Below are 15724 nucleotides of genomic sequence, written 5' to 3'. Positions count from 1 at the left end.
ACACACACAAACACACAAACACACACATATCAGCGCTTCATTTCACCACTCCCTTCATACCTTTCAAGATTGCTCCAGTGTCCAGTGTTTCAGTCTGTAGGTGAACCGTCATGAGGACACAGTTGCTGCTTGGGGTGACGGCCTTCTGTCTCTGTGTGTTCGTCGTCGCTGACAAACAACCCGACCGACAAACAGACAAATCATTCCCTGAGAAAGATGGAGTTTTACAGCTGAAGAAAGGAAATTTCAACAGGGCACTGAGAAAATATAAGCAGCTCCTGGTGCACTTCTGTAAGTCACACACAAAGACACACACAGCTTGATCTCGATAGGTTTGACAGGTTTATGTAGTCTATAAGCATACAAATGACATCATAAGAGCAACTAAATGATCATCTTGTCCTTGTTTATATTCACTTGTAGTCAGAGCTGGAAGATGAACTCTGATCTTTTACTTCAGTTAAAGTATTAATACTACACAGAAATTCTCTCTTACGAGTAAAAGTCATGCATTTAAAATAAATATTAGCATCAGTATTGTTAAAGTAGCATTGGTAAAAGATTTCAGATATCATTTCAGAATTATACATTATGTTGTTGAATTGTAATTATTGGTGCTTTACTGTGTACATCACTTAATTCAATCAGCTAATTTTAATTTATCTACATATATTTTTTTATATACTATACGGTTACTGCTGGGTAAAGTTGTATTCATGTACAGTAATGATACCATAATATGTCTAATCTGTTATATTTTGTATTAATCTGAATCTGGAAAATGAAATTAAAAAAGTAATCAAATTAATACACGTAGGACGGTAAAAGGTACAATATTTCCATCTGAATTGTAATGGAGTAGAAGTGTTAGTAGCAGAAAATGAATGTAAAAGTAAAGTACAAATACACGTAACTCAAAATTGTACTTAAGTATACTTCTTGACTAAATGTACTTAGTTACTTTCCACCACTGTTTACCATGTGCATCTGTTTCTGTGTGTAGATGCTCCTCTGTCCGGAGAAGGCCATCGTATCTCAGACGTTTTCCAAGATGCTGCTGCAGAGCTCCAGGGGTCAGAGGTCAAACTGGCCATGGTTGATGTGGCGAAGGAGAAGGACCTGGCTAAAGAACTCAATGTGACAGGCCTCGCCACAATCAGGCTGTACCTTTCTGGAGATAAAAACAACCCTGTGCCATGTCCTGGTATGTCCAAATAACAAATATCATTTATAAGTACATCAATATCAGGCAAAGTGAATAGAGCTGGAGTTATCAGAAGTAACAGGATCCCAATTCTAGACCATGACACATCCATTCAAAAAGCAAATTGCTTAATTATGCTAAGTGTATGCTGCTACTGCAGTCTCAGTGTCAACTTTAAATGATGCAGTGGTATACCTCGCACAGGAAAACTCAGACGCCAGGTTGGAATTTATTTTCGTATCTGAATCTCAGCAAGAAAGTAAGTATTTCCCCCCAAAATGTATTTGTTCAATATTATTTGTGAATGTGATTAAGTTCCTAAGAGCTCGGCGTCCATCTCGACGTGGCTGAAAAGGAGAGCCGGGTCTGCTGCTGACCTCATCGCTGATCTGAGCCAGTTAGACGCCTCAGAGGACCTGACGGTGGTTGGAGTCTTTAAGGTGAATACCGACTGTTTAATTTTCCAGCTTCTCACTGGTGTTGTGACTGTTATCAATTGTCTGGACAACAGATGTGTGTGTGATTTTTGGTTTATGTGCTCATGTAGGAGATGAACCACGAGTACGTCCAGGTGTTTTACGCTGCAGCCATTGACCTTCCTGATGTTAACTTCATTGTGACACAGAACAATGACATCATCACCAAATACGGTCTCCAACATGATGTTGTAATGCTGTTTAAAAAGGTACTTTAAGTATAACAATGTGCTGTAGGATTTTGAAGATCCAGGACTCAGCCAAAGAATTAGAACATCTATAACTTCTCAACAACTTCCCTCCCCCCTTTCGGCTAAAGCCCCAAATGGTCCCCCTCCCCCCCCCCTTTTCTGCCCTGATTGGAGGATCTGAACAGGGAGCAGTGGGTTTTTGCAAATTGCACCACAGGTTGTAGGTGGTGCCAGAGGAGCCAGATTTTTTAAATTACCTTCTTTAAGTTGTACTACTTGAACATAGTGTCAGTTTCAGCAAATTTGACCAAAAATGAATTGTATAAGTCTTACGTAGGACACCTTTAATTTGTTGTTTTTTATCTGTGTGATTGTGTTTATGTGTGTGTGTGCGTGTGTATTTGTGTGTTTGCTGCAGTCTCAGCTCATCCAGGATTACAAAATGATGCCTCAGACATCTAAAGAGATGCTGATCTTGTTTATCACCGTCTACCAGATGGATCCAGTCACTGAGTACACCGGACAGGTAGAGTATTAGATGCATGGTACATTTTCACAAACAACTGTATAACTGCTCTACTCCCAAGTTTGTAAAAATCTGTTTTTTGTCTTTAAGCTCACTGAGATTGGTCCCTATATTAATATATTGAGGAATTTCTACAGTTACACTGTTGCTTGCTCTGGAGGAAACTACTACAACTTTTGGGTCCTTGTAAATTCTAGAGCGTGGCCTAGAACTACTCTATCTGTAAAGTGTCTCGAGATATCTCTTGTTTGAAAGTGATACTGTAAATACAATTGAATTGAATTGAATATAGTCTTCATAATAAGAAAATTTGAAGGTCAAATACTTTTTCCCTGCACATAAGGCCTTACATTTTGCTTGATTTTATAGATTTTGTTCTCATGTTTAAAATCTGCATACTTAATGGTCAGCCCATCCTAAAGATATAAACATTAAAATAAAATTATAGTAGTGAAATTGGGTAAATTGAGGAAAAAACAGTAACATAATTTACTGTTCTTCTCCATGTAAGGGTTACATTTGAATTATTAAGTACTGTAAGTAACCTGTAGCACTCAAAATTGTGGATTTTTTAATTAAACACTCAATCCCTGTTGGCCTGACAGGTGGATGTTTAAAGCAAATGTTTACAAGTAAGTTGTAATGGACCTTAAGTAGCAACATTTGCTAGTTACATATGTGGGGTCACTTTTGAGCAAAATTCAATCTTTTGCGACCACAGTTGAGAAGTTTCCGGAGGTCTTTTTGAATGGCAAACACTTTAAAACAGAACTAGAAACTGAACTAAAACACCCTGACAACATACAGGTAGCTAACAAAGGTAAAAAAAATGACATTTCCCAGTGCAATCACTGACTAGCAAAATGATAGATGCACATTCAGTCACACTGCCATAACCTCATTCTGTTAGCGGAGATGTGTTAAATGCATGTTATTCTCTTGCAGACAGCCACTCAGATATTAACATCACCCGTGTTGAACCACGCCCTCCTCTATGTCAACAAAAGCTCTGCTGGCTTCAAGGAGATCCACTCTGCCTTTAACAGCGCTGCAGAAGCATTCAGGTTGAAGGTAGAACCCAAACAAAAACAAGTTATTTTAAACAGCAGCATTGCAACACATGTTAGAAGGTGGAGTACTTCATGTCTGCATGTGTGTGTGTATTCAGATTTTGTTTGTGTTGGTGGACGTTGATGAGCCTCGTAACGGCAGGCTGATGGAATATTTCCGAGTTCGGAGTTTCGAAGCTCCTCTGATCCGCCTGGTCAACCTGACCGACCACGTCACCTATCACCTGCCCTCTGACACTCTGGATGTACACACTATAAAATCATTCTGCCAGTCCTACCTAGACGGCAAGGCTAAGGTAACAGTCATTCCCATTTGCTGTAGTACATGACACATGACAGAAACTAAAGAAACAACTCATCCCTGATATGGATAATGTGTTTTGGTTGATTTTACAGCCTAAGATGCAGAGTGAGCCAATACCTGAAGGATGGGACAAACAGCCGGTGAAGGAGCTAGTGGGAATGACGCTGGAGAAAGTTGCATTTAACCCCAACAACACTGTTTTTGTCCTGTTCTGTACGTAAATACACTCTTGTACACTTAAAAGCTGACCCAGTAAGCTTGGATTTTTGGTAATTTGCAGGTAAAAAAACAATTAGAGACTGAGGTTAATGCTGGGCTAAATTTGGTTGAAAGTGTAACATTAAGGTTAAAGCTGCAGCAATCAACATTTCAAATTAGCAAGTTCCCCTCAGCTTTAGAGAGCGTTTGAGCGTCTTTCAGCTCATTGTTTTGATTTTCCAGCCACTTGTCCTTCAAACCATCATGCGACAGGTCGTTTATTCCCACTCCCAGGAGCGTTTTCCAACCTCACGTCTGAACAACAGAACGTTCGAAAATGTTCAAAATGCTTCTTGGGTGACACTGTTTTCATGATCTACAAACTATTTTGCACACCTTTCTACTCTTTTTCCCTTGTACTCGTAACCTACACTTAAAAAACTTTGAAATATGTGAATTTCAGACCTTCCCTACAGTCCGGAGTCCCGTGCTCTGTTTCCGCTGTGGGAGGAGTTGGCCGAGGCCCTGAAGGAACGAGAGGACGTGGTCATCGCTCGCATCGATGCCTCAGCCAATGACATCAACATGTCAATGCAGGGCGCCTACCCATCACTCTGCCTGTTTCCTGCCCTATATGCTGAAAGAGTATGGAGCATCTCAGTGATTCATTTTGTGTGATACTCTTATACAATCCTGTTAGTCATGCGCATAAAAGAGGCAATTTTTTGTCAAATGATTGCTGAAAAATGTTGGATTATGTGCGTTTTCTCTGCTCTGTGGGGGGAAACTTGACGTAGGCTATATTGTGGTAATAATGTTCAGTATGTGAAATCTGTGTTCCTGTCAGGTGGTGATTTACCAAGGGAAGAGGAAGGTGAAGGACCTAGTGAAGTTTTTAGATAAAGAGATGGAGAAAGCCAAAAAATACAGAGTTAAGGTAAATGGTCTGCTTAGTAACATTGCTGCAGTAGTTTGTTTCTGTGTGTGTGTGTGTGTGTCTGTATGTGTGTGTGTGTGTGTGTGTGAGAGTGTGTGTGAGCAGTCTTTTTTTATCTCTGTTAAAAATAAACTTCTTTTTTTGGTGTCTCTAGGAGGATGAAGACAGGAGGAAGTACATTGAGGCCGCAAAAGCTGAAGAGGCAAAAAAAGCCAAAAAAAACAAAGACGAGCTTTAATGCGGAAACAAAGACAGTAGTGTTTGTCTGTGTGTGTCTCGACTGTCCAATCAAATCAAATAAAGTCTTCAGTTAAAAACTTTGAGGTCACAAGACTTTTTATTTATTTAACCAAAAAGGTTTTCGACATAATTTGTCACATTTGCTTATATATTAGCTGACAAGTACCATAAAAAATGCAGTACAGAAATGTCAAAAATATATTTGAGGTAATTTAGATACACTGTCTCTGAATTATACAGTTTGTCCATCAGAGGTCACTGATACATGTGATATTTTACTGTTCTGCTCAGTGGGATTGATCCATATTAAAAAAACGATTCTCATGTGCATGTATGTTTCAGAGTAATATATGTGATAGTTTTGTCTTTGTTAACAAATCTCACGAAAAAGACCCCAAAACAACAAGAAATTGATGACTTCACGTTTCCTTTCTATGTGGAAAGGCTGTGAAACAGCATGTAGAGGTTCATTTGGAGACAATCTAAGAAATTGTTACTTAACTGTCAACTACATAAATAATCTAGAAAAAAAACATTAACAACATGGGCTACTTTTTAAGGAGTTTATCCCGTGGTTACAGCTGCTGCTATTGGTCAAAACTCTTCACATGTGTAACGTAACAACAAAAACTCACATCTCTTTTAGTCACCATTTTGTCTTAATACAATTTGTTCCAACAACTTAATTTCGTAAAACAATACCGAACGATTACTATCACGATATATGGTGCCACTGAGAGTTGATAAATGATAATATAACATCTAACCTTAAATTATTGGCTTGGTGTGGGTCATTTAGGTTTGCGTCTGTGTTATATCTCCTCAAAAATCCTCTATATTAGCCAAAAATCTTTAAAAAACGAGCAATAAAACATGAGTGAACACTTAAAGTACATATCGATAATTGACAGCTGATTCTGCGGTGCAGCTGTGATCTGGTCCCGGTGACGCGCTGTGACTTCACACGGAGGCTGGAGGAGGACGCCGCCGCTCCGCGCAGCTCTCTGACCGTCTCCTCTCGTTCTCTCAGCGGGCGTCAGGCTGCACAAAGCCGGAGGGATGGATCCAGCGCGGCCGTACGGCGCCGGGAAGGCCGGGAGCGTCGCTTTCGATCCGGTCGCCTTCTTCACGCATCCCCGAACCATTCTCAGACTGATGTCGTGGGTAAGTAAGCCTTCTCTTTAACGTGTATGTTGAATCAATGGACGGGCCTACCTGAGCCCCCCCTCCCTCTCTCTGTCTCTCTCCATTCACATTGTCTGTGACTCTCGCTCTTTGCTTTTGTGCCTTTTATCCAGCCAGGATTCATTCTAAATGAGTATTTAAGAAAAAAGGCCCAGCATCTTTGAGTTATATCTCTGGTGTTCACCTCGGTCTAATGAACAGAAATTATTTCAGTGATGCAGCTTCTGGCTGGAGTTCAGGACCAGCATCTGATTAACATATGTATGTCTGGAGCCTCTTTGTGTCTACATGTGAACGCTTTGGATTTGAATGCCCCCCAACCAGAATGTAACACCCCTCTGTCCTTCTCTGTGTGATACTGTGCAGCTGTGAGTCACTATGCACCATGTAATGTTCACTGAGGGAACTATTTGGTTTAAAGGAGGTATAGAAGTTCAAGTTAACAGATGCAAACAACAAACCCTGTCTTTCTTTCTTTCTTTCTTTCTTTCTTTCGCCAGTGCTCTTTAAAACAAAAATCCAGTCAAGAGGAAGTATTAAGAAAAAAACAGATATTATTAATTAGAACACATTAGTAGCCTGCAATCAATAATATGACATGTAGACCAGTGAATTGCTGTACATAGAGATTAAGAGATTATTTTAATTAGTTATTAAAATCAATGATTCTCTCAATTAATTCATTGTTTGTAAAAATGTGAAAACACAGCAAAACAAAACAGCCCCATCAAATATGTCTTTAATCCAAAGGTGATGATGATCAAATTGCTAAACATCTGTAAATGAAACATGTATTTTGCATGTTGCTGACAGTCCTTCATTGTCACATATTGTGTCTTATTGGCATTCCATTTGAGGAGAATTTGGCAAATTTCTTAAAGGATCAGTTCGGCCACGGTAACACTTTATAACCATCATTAACAAATGGTAAATTGATAGTTAATTTATCTTTAGTTAATTGTCATTTGACTGTTAGCAAACAGTCATTTGGCTGTAAACCAACAATTAAATTATAACTAATAATGTTTACTAATTTTTATCAGTGCTGAATATTAACAGTTTATTGTAACACACCCAATCCTTCACATACTATATTAGGTATCAGCTATGATTAAAAAAAAGTTTGTAAACCTTTAAGAAACCATTTTTAAAACATCTTTAAATATTACATAGATAGATGGACCAGATATTTCAAACACCTTGTTAAGGGTTACTAACTGGTTTGTAAACCGTCTATAAACAGTGTGTGGATGGTTATTATAAAGTTACAACATATAAAAAAATTATATATGGCCTAAAGGTTAGAGACACAAGCTTGTTATCCGGAGGTTGATGGTTCAATCTGGGTGAAAGTGAAAGAGCTCTCCTCATTACCCATTAATTTTAAATTTTACAAAAGAGGTTACACATCCTACTGTGGAGAGTTTTTGTAAATGCTACCTCATTCAGAAGACTGATCTACCGTCTGTTGAGGTCTGTGTCTGTTTGAGGCATGTAGGAGGACTGAGAGACATTCATACATCAGTGTGAGTTCATTCTCTGCTACCTGTTACAATAATAAACCAGCACACGCGTCTCTCCCTGCAGGTTTTCTCCATGGTGGTGTTCAGCTGCATCGTGAACGAGGGCTACATCAACATCGGCAGCGAGCGTTTGCTCTGCGTCTTCAACAACAACGCGGATGCCTGTAACTATGGTGTTACCGTGGGCGTGGCCTGTTTCCTCGGCAGCATCTTTTTCCTGATCCTGGACATTTACTTCCCCTCCATCAGCAGTGTCAAGGACAGAAGACGTGCTGTCCTGCTGGACCTCGTCTTCTCTGGTACATAATATTCACACAGATATAGTGGTGGGAAGTGACCAACTACAGTTACTCCAATACTGTACTTAAATACAATTTTCTGCTGCTTAACACTTTTACTCCATTACATTTCAGAGTCAAATATTGTACGTCTAACTCTATACTTATTTGAAAACGTAACCAGTTACTTTTGAATAATAGTATAGCATTAAAACATTTAATGTACAAAGGAATGTAATTTTATTTTTTTAATTTTAATTAAGGTCAAATGTCATTGATCCCTAATTTCACAAGCTACCCAACATATAAAGATTATACCGCAGTACAAATTAGCTTATTAATGCATCAGTAATTATAATTCAATAATATACAATATGATTCTGAAATGGGTCACTTTGCATAATGAGTAGGGGAGAGCCGGGACAGCTGGAAGACTGTTTAGATAAACATCGTTTTCTAAGATAAGGTTGTTGTTTTTTGTGATCAACAACTCACATATTTGTTCTCTTACTATCATGTGTTATTCGGTACAAACATATTAACACATATGTGAGTTGAATAAAAGTTCTGCTAATTCAGCTCTGTTTAGTTCCGGTGTTGAGACTTGCAAGACGAGTGCTTTGGAAGGTCTACTAACTAAACCACCGAAAAGAGACACAAAAATGTGCAGTGTGTGGCAGCTCTCGTCTTACTGCCATCTCAACACTGGAAATAAACAGAGCCCAAGCACATTTTTTATGCATTTCTTTCACATCTACAGATTCACTGTGTTCACTCAAAAGAAATCCCTTCACATGGGTAGGCACTTTTAATGACATTTTTGAACATGTTTAGAGGCTAAAAACACGCGTAAAACTTGCCCTGTTTAAGCCTGTTGGGTGCTAACGCTAGCAGGAGGATAACACGGTGTAGGCAGCAGCGATTGGTTTCATTTTGTTCTCTACTGACAGCACTCCAGATTTACAAACAACAGAGCTACGTGTGGAAATAGACTGGGATTCTCCTTTAAGGGAGTGTTTTAGTAGAATCAGAATAAGCTCTCTTACAAATGTAAAAGATGATGCACATTACCTTTTTTTTTGCCCCACCTATCCCGCCTCCAGGTCTCGCTAGCTTCTTGTGGTTCGTTGGCTTCTGTTTTCTGGCCAATCAGTGGCAGGACACCTCTCCAGACGAGCTGCCATTGGCCCAGGGCTCTGATGCCGCTAGAGCCACCATCGCTTTCTGCTTCTTCTCCATCCTGACCTGGGTCTGTATGTTTACACCTGTGTCTAAAACCACATCTTGGCACAACTGTCTCAGTGTGTGTGTGTGTGTGTGTGTGTGTGTGTGTGTGTGTGTGTGTGTGTGTGTGTGTGTCTGTGTTCGTTCATCACCATCATGTTTGTTTGTATGTGTGTGCATTTCAGGGTTATCAGTGTCTGCAAGCAATGAACAGATTTAAGAGCATTTCCTTCATGGAGGACAAGCAGAGACTCCTGCCAAAGAGCCCTCCCACCCTCTCTCTAGTCTAACACACACACACACACACGCACACACACACAATTTTATAATTTTCCATCAAGATGCTCAATGCAATGAGCTGTGATCCACTCTTATGTATTACTGTAAACAAAAACTGCAAAAACTCAGTGTTAGTTTTAAATGACAGGCCAAATGTAAATGTGCTGTATTTATATAGGGCTTTTCCAGTCTTAACAACTGCTCAAAGCGCTTTTACATCTACAGGAAACATTCACCATTCACACACTGTGGGCGGGGCTGCCGTACAAGGGGCCACCTGCTCATCAGATAAACATGCACACACATTCACACTCCGATGCGCAGCACCGGGGGCAACTCGGGTTTCAGTGTTTTGCCTAAGGACACTTGGACAATGACTGCAGGGGCGGGGATCGAACAACCAACCTTCCGATTGGCAGGCAACCGCTCTACCACTGAGCCACAGTCGCCCCTAAGGACTTTTAAAAATATGGAAGGGAGAAAATCACTTCTTGTAGCCATACATGGTCATGATTTTGTGGTGGCCATAGAGTTTCCTAAGGTTGAGCCACTGACAAGCAGGATAAATGTAGGCAGGGAAAAGTGAAAGACACTTGACTCGCGTCATTCATTACAAGCATTAAGGTGCCATTGAGCAAGGCCCTTAACCCTTAACCGCTCCAGTTGAGCTGCTCAGCAGCCAACAGGTCAGTGGGTGTCAGTTTCCAGGTGTGAAATGTGTGTAACTGTGGAGATGTTTACAGATAGTTTCTGATAAAGAGCTGCTTTTTAGAAAAACAATTACAATGCCAAATAGCATTGCCAGTCACACAGAGGCCAACAAATTTATTATCCATTGAAAACTCAATGGAGGCTGTTATAAAAAATTTTACCACCAAACCAATAGCAACCATTTATCTCACTGTCAGAGGACAAGGAAAGGTTAAGCTGTAATTATGTCAAGGATTTGCAGCATGGTTCAAAAGACTCTTTTTCAGTCTGCCAAGTCAGTTTTTCTCCCTATACTGTAGTAAATTGTTCTGTAATAGATTTATAGTACGTGACAGAGAGCCAAATCAATGTTACTTTAACTTAGTCTCCTTAAAGTCTCCTGATTTCACACAGTAAAGTTGGTTTACTAATCATGAAGTGTTCAACTCAGCCTGTGAAAACAGTTGTGTAATGTCAAGTCAAGTGAATTTTTTATTATAGCCCAATTTCACAAATCACAAATTTGCCTTAAGGGCCTTTACAGTCAGTACAGCACACGGCTCAATTCTAATGTCTTCTGGCTTTTTAACATCTAAGACAGAGATCTTCAACAGGGGGTCCGGGACCCTAAGATATTACCTGATTGATGTCATTAGTTGTGTTTCACACCCCATTAGATTTACACATCTGGCCGATAACTGGGGTCATGGAGTTTTATAGATGAGGGGATTTAGCAAGCAGGGAGGGTATAATGCTATAAGATGCTCTGAAGTTACATTATTGGAAGAGGAGGATCCAACATGTTTGCAGTGCAACCCATACTAAGAAAAGTCAGCCTAAATTGATCTCTTTATTCAACCCTCTTTTTAATCCTCCTTTTTGTTTTGAGTATCAGCACTTTTAACCAAACTGTGCATGTTTCCAGGTTTACGTAACAGCTCTTTTCCACTGCAAGGACTTGCTAAAATTTAATGTATTCTGTAAACATCGTCATGGGTTTTGCTTTTGTTTCCATTGTTCCGCTCACTTTGGGGAAGAGAACTCAATTTCGGCACTGCTCAGGAGTTCATAATGAATTCCTTTCATGAGTTGCCATCAGCACGGTCGTTTGTGATCAAGCTAGCAGATGTGTTCTTACATCACAACAAGGACAATAAACACAACAATATTAACCCCTATTTTACCATTGAATTTCGTATTTAATAGGACAGTCGGTACTTTAACAAAGAACAACAATGCAGAACGGTTTTCAGAAAGAAAGAGCTGGTGTCCAAGATTACCAATGAAAAGGTGCACCAGAAGATTTCTTAGAATGTTGCAGAAATGTGAATGCAACACACAGCCAGACAGTGCAGAGAAAGAAATTAATGGGATTATAGCAAGAGGAGTTAAAGATACCATTGGGTCTGGTAGAGAAATAGCAAAAGTATGAAATGTTTTGTCACACTGGATTCCATTTTGGGCAACTGAACAGCTTGTGTATATACACACATCCACGTTTATAAAGGCTGTATGAGGGGGACACTGAAAGAGGAACCCAGAACCAAAACCTCACAGGGTTCCTAAAAGTAATGACCATCCCTAGATTAGCCTACAGGTTGTTCAAGGTTTACAGGTCATCCCTAGTTCCCCGGGTCCTCGTTGTAAGAGATTGGTAACAGCTGTCTTGCAGTTAAATTGCAAAAGAACGTAGGGAGATAGACATTATAAATGCAGTTTGAATGTTAAAAATCCATTTAGCCCCTGTAGAGATACCAAAGTCTGAAATGGAAGTTTCAGGGTGAAGGTTCCAAGGAATAAAACATCAGTAGACTGAACCATAACTGACCCATTGCTAAGAACATAAACCTCTTTGAAAGGTCTTCCCTTGTGTTATATTAAGAGGCTGGGGATATTTAGCTGGGGATCACAGGACCCAGCTGGGAACAGAGATATGTTCCGGTTTTTTAGGCATACTGAAGGAGGGACTTTATGGCGGACTAAAATATCTCAACAACTATTGGATGAATTTCCATGAAGCTTTGTCTAGACATACATGGTTTCATGATGATGAATCCTATTGACTTAGGTGATACTCTGACTTTTTATCTAATACCATCACCAGATGAAATAATTTTCGTTTGTCCAATATATTTGGTCATTGCCAAATACTTGCAAATGTTAGCATACTAACCATAGACTGTAAATATTATTGGGCTCCGCATCCGGTTCCGCGAAGTGCTGCAAATGCAGAAGTGCCTTTAACGTGCATTCTATCTAATTTCCAACAGTGGCCGACACGTGCCGTTACCTCATGAAACATTTTCATAATTAGTTTATGGTCTTAATCACTAGTTGTAAGTCTTCAGCAACACAATATGATGTTCACTTTTTAAATTGTGGTCTTATTGATTTTAAATCAGCAATAAAGCAAGGGGATGTTTAATTGTGTGGCTATGATGTGCCATTGAAAGTGTGTAACGCACAGTGGAAGGGCTCTTCCCCCAGTCTCTCTCTCGTCTAAAATTGTCACATAAGCAACCAGGATTGCTGCGCCCATAACAGCAAACTCGATGAGGGATAGCAGATATCTACAAACCAATGGGTGACATCACACATGCACTGTCAATTAATAAACAGTCTATGATGCAAGCACGCTAAACTTAACTGGTGAACCTGGTAATCATTATAACTGCTTAACATCAGCATGTTAGCACAGTGATGTTAGCATTTTGCACAGCTTCACAAGTGGCTAGCCTGGGTGTAGAATGTTATTCTTGCTGTAAAAAAAGGGCTGTAGGTTGAAAGTGTCTTTAATGCAATTCAATTTGTAACTAACATTCTGTGTGTGTGTGTGTGTGTGTGTGTGTGTGTGTGTTACTAACAGACTGTACTGACGCTGAGTGCACTGCGACGCTTCTTAACCGGCAGTAACACAAACTTGTTCACGTGGCAACACCTGGATCCTCCCCATGGCAATGCTCGTGCTACACCGTACCCCATCGCCAACGGAGCTACCATAGTAACAACCAACCCCTATCAAGCCCCGCCCTTCACTGAAACCCTCGACCCTCAGAAACTTACACAGCAGAGACCCATGGCTCCTGCCTTCTAGGGACAGACAGACAGAGGTGTGAGTTAAACCTTGCTGCATACGACGCGGGCACGGACAACTTCATGCCTCGCTGATTAGTGGCTTTCCATTCTGTCCTGAGATTGGTGGGATTTGGTCATGTGATGATGTATGATCTATTTTCACCATGGCAACTGCTGGCTCAGCTTAGTTAGTTGTAACTCTCTGTGTCAAGAATAGTGTCTTCTTCTGTTCATGCACACACACACACACACACACACACACACACACACACACACACACACAAATGTCGATGCACGCAAACATAGCTGTACTCACTCCCACTTGGATATATACTGTACATGTACACCTGAAAACACAAACACACACACACCCTGACTGCATGTTCTTACGGTGAGGTGCAGATTAACATAGATGTAGATCAGGGATGATAATCCATCTGATTCATGAAGAAAACGAGGTGTTTAGTGAAGGAAATATAGAAGACAGAATAGCTGCGTGTCTCCGTTTATCTGCTTCTGTTTGGACTTCAGCCAGCCCAACCAATCATAAGCTGCCCAGCAGGAATATGACGTCCAATTGGCTAAAATTGAGACAGACAGGCAGCATGACCAATAGATTCCGAGGAAACAAGTGAATGGTGGCAGTGATGGGTACATTTTCTTGGCAAGAAAATAAAGGAGGGATAGCTTAATGCATTCTGAATGCTATAGTGGTTCAGTGTGAAATATTTATGTGATTAAATATTTTGTTGTTATATGCTGAAGTGGTTCAATGACATATGAAAAATAAAATCTATTCATCACCACTGTTTAGTGTGCCTTTGTTCAGACTTTTTTCTAAACTGGTTCCTCTTTGCTTCTTGCAATGGGAGAAACTGTTTTTGATGTTATTGAGACTCAAGACATGTTTGGCATATTAATCAACATCTGCTGCTGTATTTAGAAATGGTACTCGAGTTATGTTGAATTCATAAGCAGCAGATGGCAGCAGCTGTGCTGTATACTATATCTATTTTTTGATACTGTAAGTGGCTCATTTGAAGACCTCATCAGGGTTTATGAAGGAATTCTGAGGTTAAAAGTAATAAATTTGCAAGACCATTTATAAGATACTTTCCATACATTTTCTCATTGCAACCAGTACCTTGAATTCTAACCATTTGAATCAGCAAGAAACTTTAACATGGCCTGTATCTTATTATGTCATAAAAAAGTCATAGCATGTCATGTAAATGTCATTAAAAAAAGCATAGTGAAGTATTTAATTAACAAGGCCAAAGTGTTATATGTCATAAAAAGTCATAGTATAGAATGTTGAAAAAAGTGATAGTTTGTCAAAAAAAGAGATAAAAAGTCATAGTATAGTGTATTGATTCAAAGTGACAGTATAGTATGTAAAAAAAGTCAGCACAGTATGTGGATGAAGAGATTAAAAAGTCAAAGTATAGTATATGAAAAAGTCATAGTATGGTGTGTCGAGAAAAAGTCACATCAAAGTACTGTATGTCAAAAAAAGCCATAAAAAGTTATGTTAGTTATCAAAAACTGTTACAGCAAAGTATGTTGAAAAACGTCATAGCATAGTATGTAAAAAAAATGTATTGTGTAGTATGATGGAATAGGCTTTAGCCATCTGTATGTTGAAAAAAGTGATTAAAAAAAGTCATAGTAGAGTATGTTGATAAAAGTGATAAAAAGTCACTGTATTGTATGTTGAAAATGTTCATAGTGTAGTATGTCAAAAAGTGATAAAACGGTCATAGTATAGTATTTTGAAAAACTCATATTATAATATACATGTTATAAAGTGATTAAAAAAAAGACATAGTACAGCCTTTTGAAAAATGTCATAGTATAGTATGATAACAAAAGTGATAAAATAGCCATACGTACAGTATCACTGTATGTCAAAAAAATGTTTAGCATAGTATGTCGGAAAAAGTGGTAAAAGGTAATAGTTTAGTATGTAGAAAAAAGTGATAAAAAAGTCCTAAAAAGTCAAAGTATTGGATGATCAAAAAGTGATAAAAAAAAGACATGGTATAGCATGTAAAAAAAAGTGATAAAAAGCCAAAGTATAGTATGTAGAAAAAAGTTGTAGCATGGAATGTCAGAAGAAAAGTGATAAAAAGTCACAGAATAGTAGGTTAAAAAAGTGAAAAAAGTCATAGCATGTGTCGAAAAAAGTGATGACAAAGTCATAGCACAGTATGTAAAAAAAATCATGGTATAGTATGTTGAAAAACCGATAAATTTGTAATAGTATAGTATGTTAAAAAAGTAGTCCAGCATTTCGAAAAAAGTGACAAAGAAGTCATTGTATA

General features: G+C 39.1%; 2 protein-coding genes across 3 annotated transcripts in view; both read left to right on the top strand.

The window, feature by feature from the left end:
* zgc:136472 (uncharacterized protein LOC678514 homolog) overlaps positions 1-5208 on the top strand; it is a 5510-nt gene extending 302 nt beyond the window's left edge. The window contains exons 1-11 of the mRNA XM_034887793.1: positions 1-291; positions 1004-1204; positions 1520-1644; positions 1752-1889; positions 2290-2397; positions 3343-3468; positions 3566-3763; positions 3864-3984; positions 4433-4614; positions 4817-4906; positions 5061-5208. The exon at positions 1-291 is cut by the window's left edge and continues 302 nt beyond it. Coding sequence (XP_034743684.1) covers positions 111-291; positions 1004-1204; positions 1520-1644; positions 1752-1889; positions 2290-2397; positions 3343-3468; positions 3566-3763; positions 3864-3984; positions 4433-4614; positions 4817-4906; positions 5061-5144 — 1554 coding nt within the window. The 5' untranslated portion in view covers positions 1-110 and the 3' untranslated portion in view covers positions 5145-5208. The remainder of the gene's footprint in view (positions 292-1003; positions 1205-1519; positions 1645-1751; positions 1890-2289; positions 2398-3342; positions 3469-3565; positions 3764-3863; positions 3985-4432; positions 4615-4816; positions 4907-5060) is intronic.
* An 858-nt stretch (positions 5209-6066) lies between these two features.
* LOC117954241 (synaptogyrin-3-like) lies at positions 6067-14214 on the top strand. 2 transcript variants are annotated; one of them, XM_034887873.1, is made up of 4 exons: positions 6067-6310; positions 7919-8153; positions 9236-9381; positions 13192-14214. In XM_034887873.1, exons 1-4 carry the CDS (start codon positions 6206-6208, stop codon positions 13417-13419), a joined length of 714 nt encoding a protein of 237 aa, XP_034743764.1. In that variant the 5' UTR covers positions 6067-6205; the 3' UTR covers positions 13420-14214. The 2 variants fall into 2 exon arrangements, with proteins under 2 accessions (XP_034743764.1, XP_034743770.1); XM_034887879.1 differs by lacking the exon at positions 13192-14214 and adding an exon at positions 9542-9670.
* Positions 14215-15724: the final 1510 nt, after the last annotated feature.

This window comes from Etheostoma cragini, chromosome 2, assembly GCF_013103735.1.
Source record: "Etheostoma cragini isolate CJK2018 chromosome 2, CSU_Ecrag_1.0, whole genome shotgun sequence".
In the NCBI taxonomy this organism is placed as follows: Eukaryota; Metazoa; Chordata; class Actinopteri; order Perciformes; family Percidae; genus Etheostoma; species Etheostoma cragini.
Note: the sequence above shows the minus strand (reverse complement) of the source record. Positions and strands in the feature narration are given on the sequence as shown.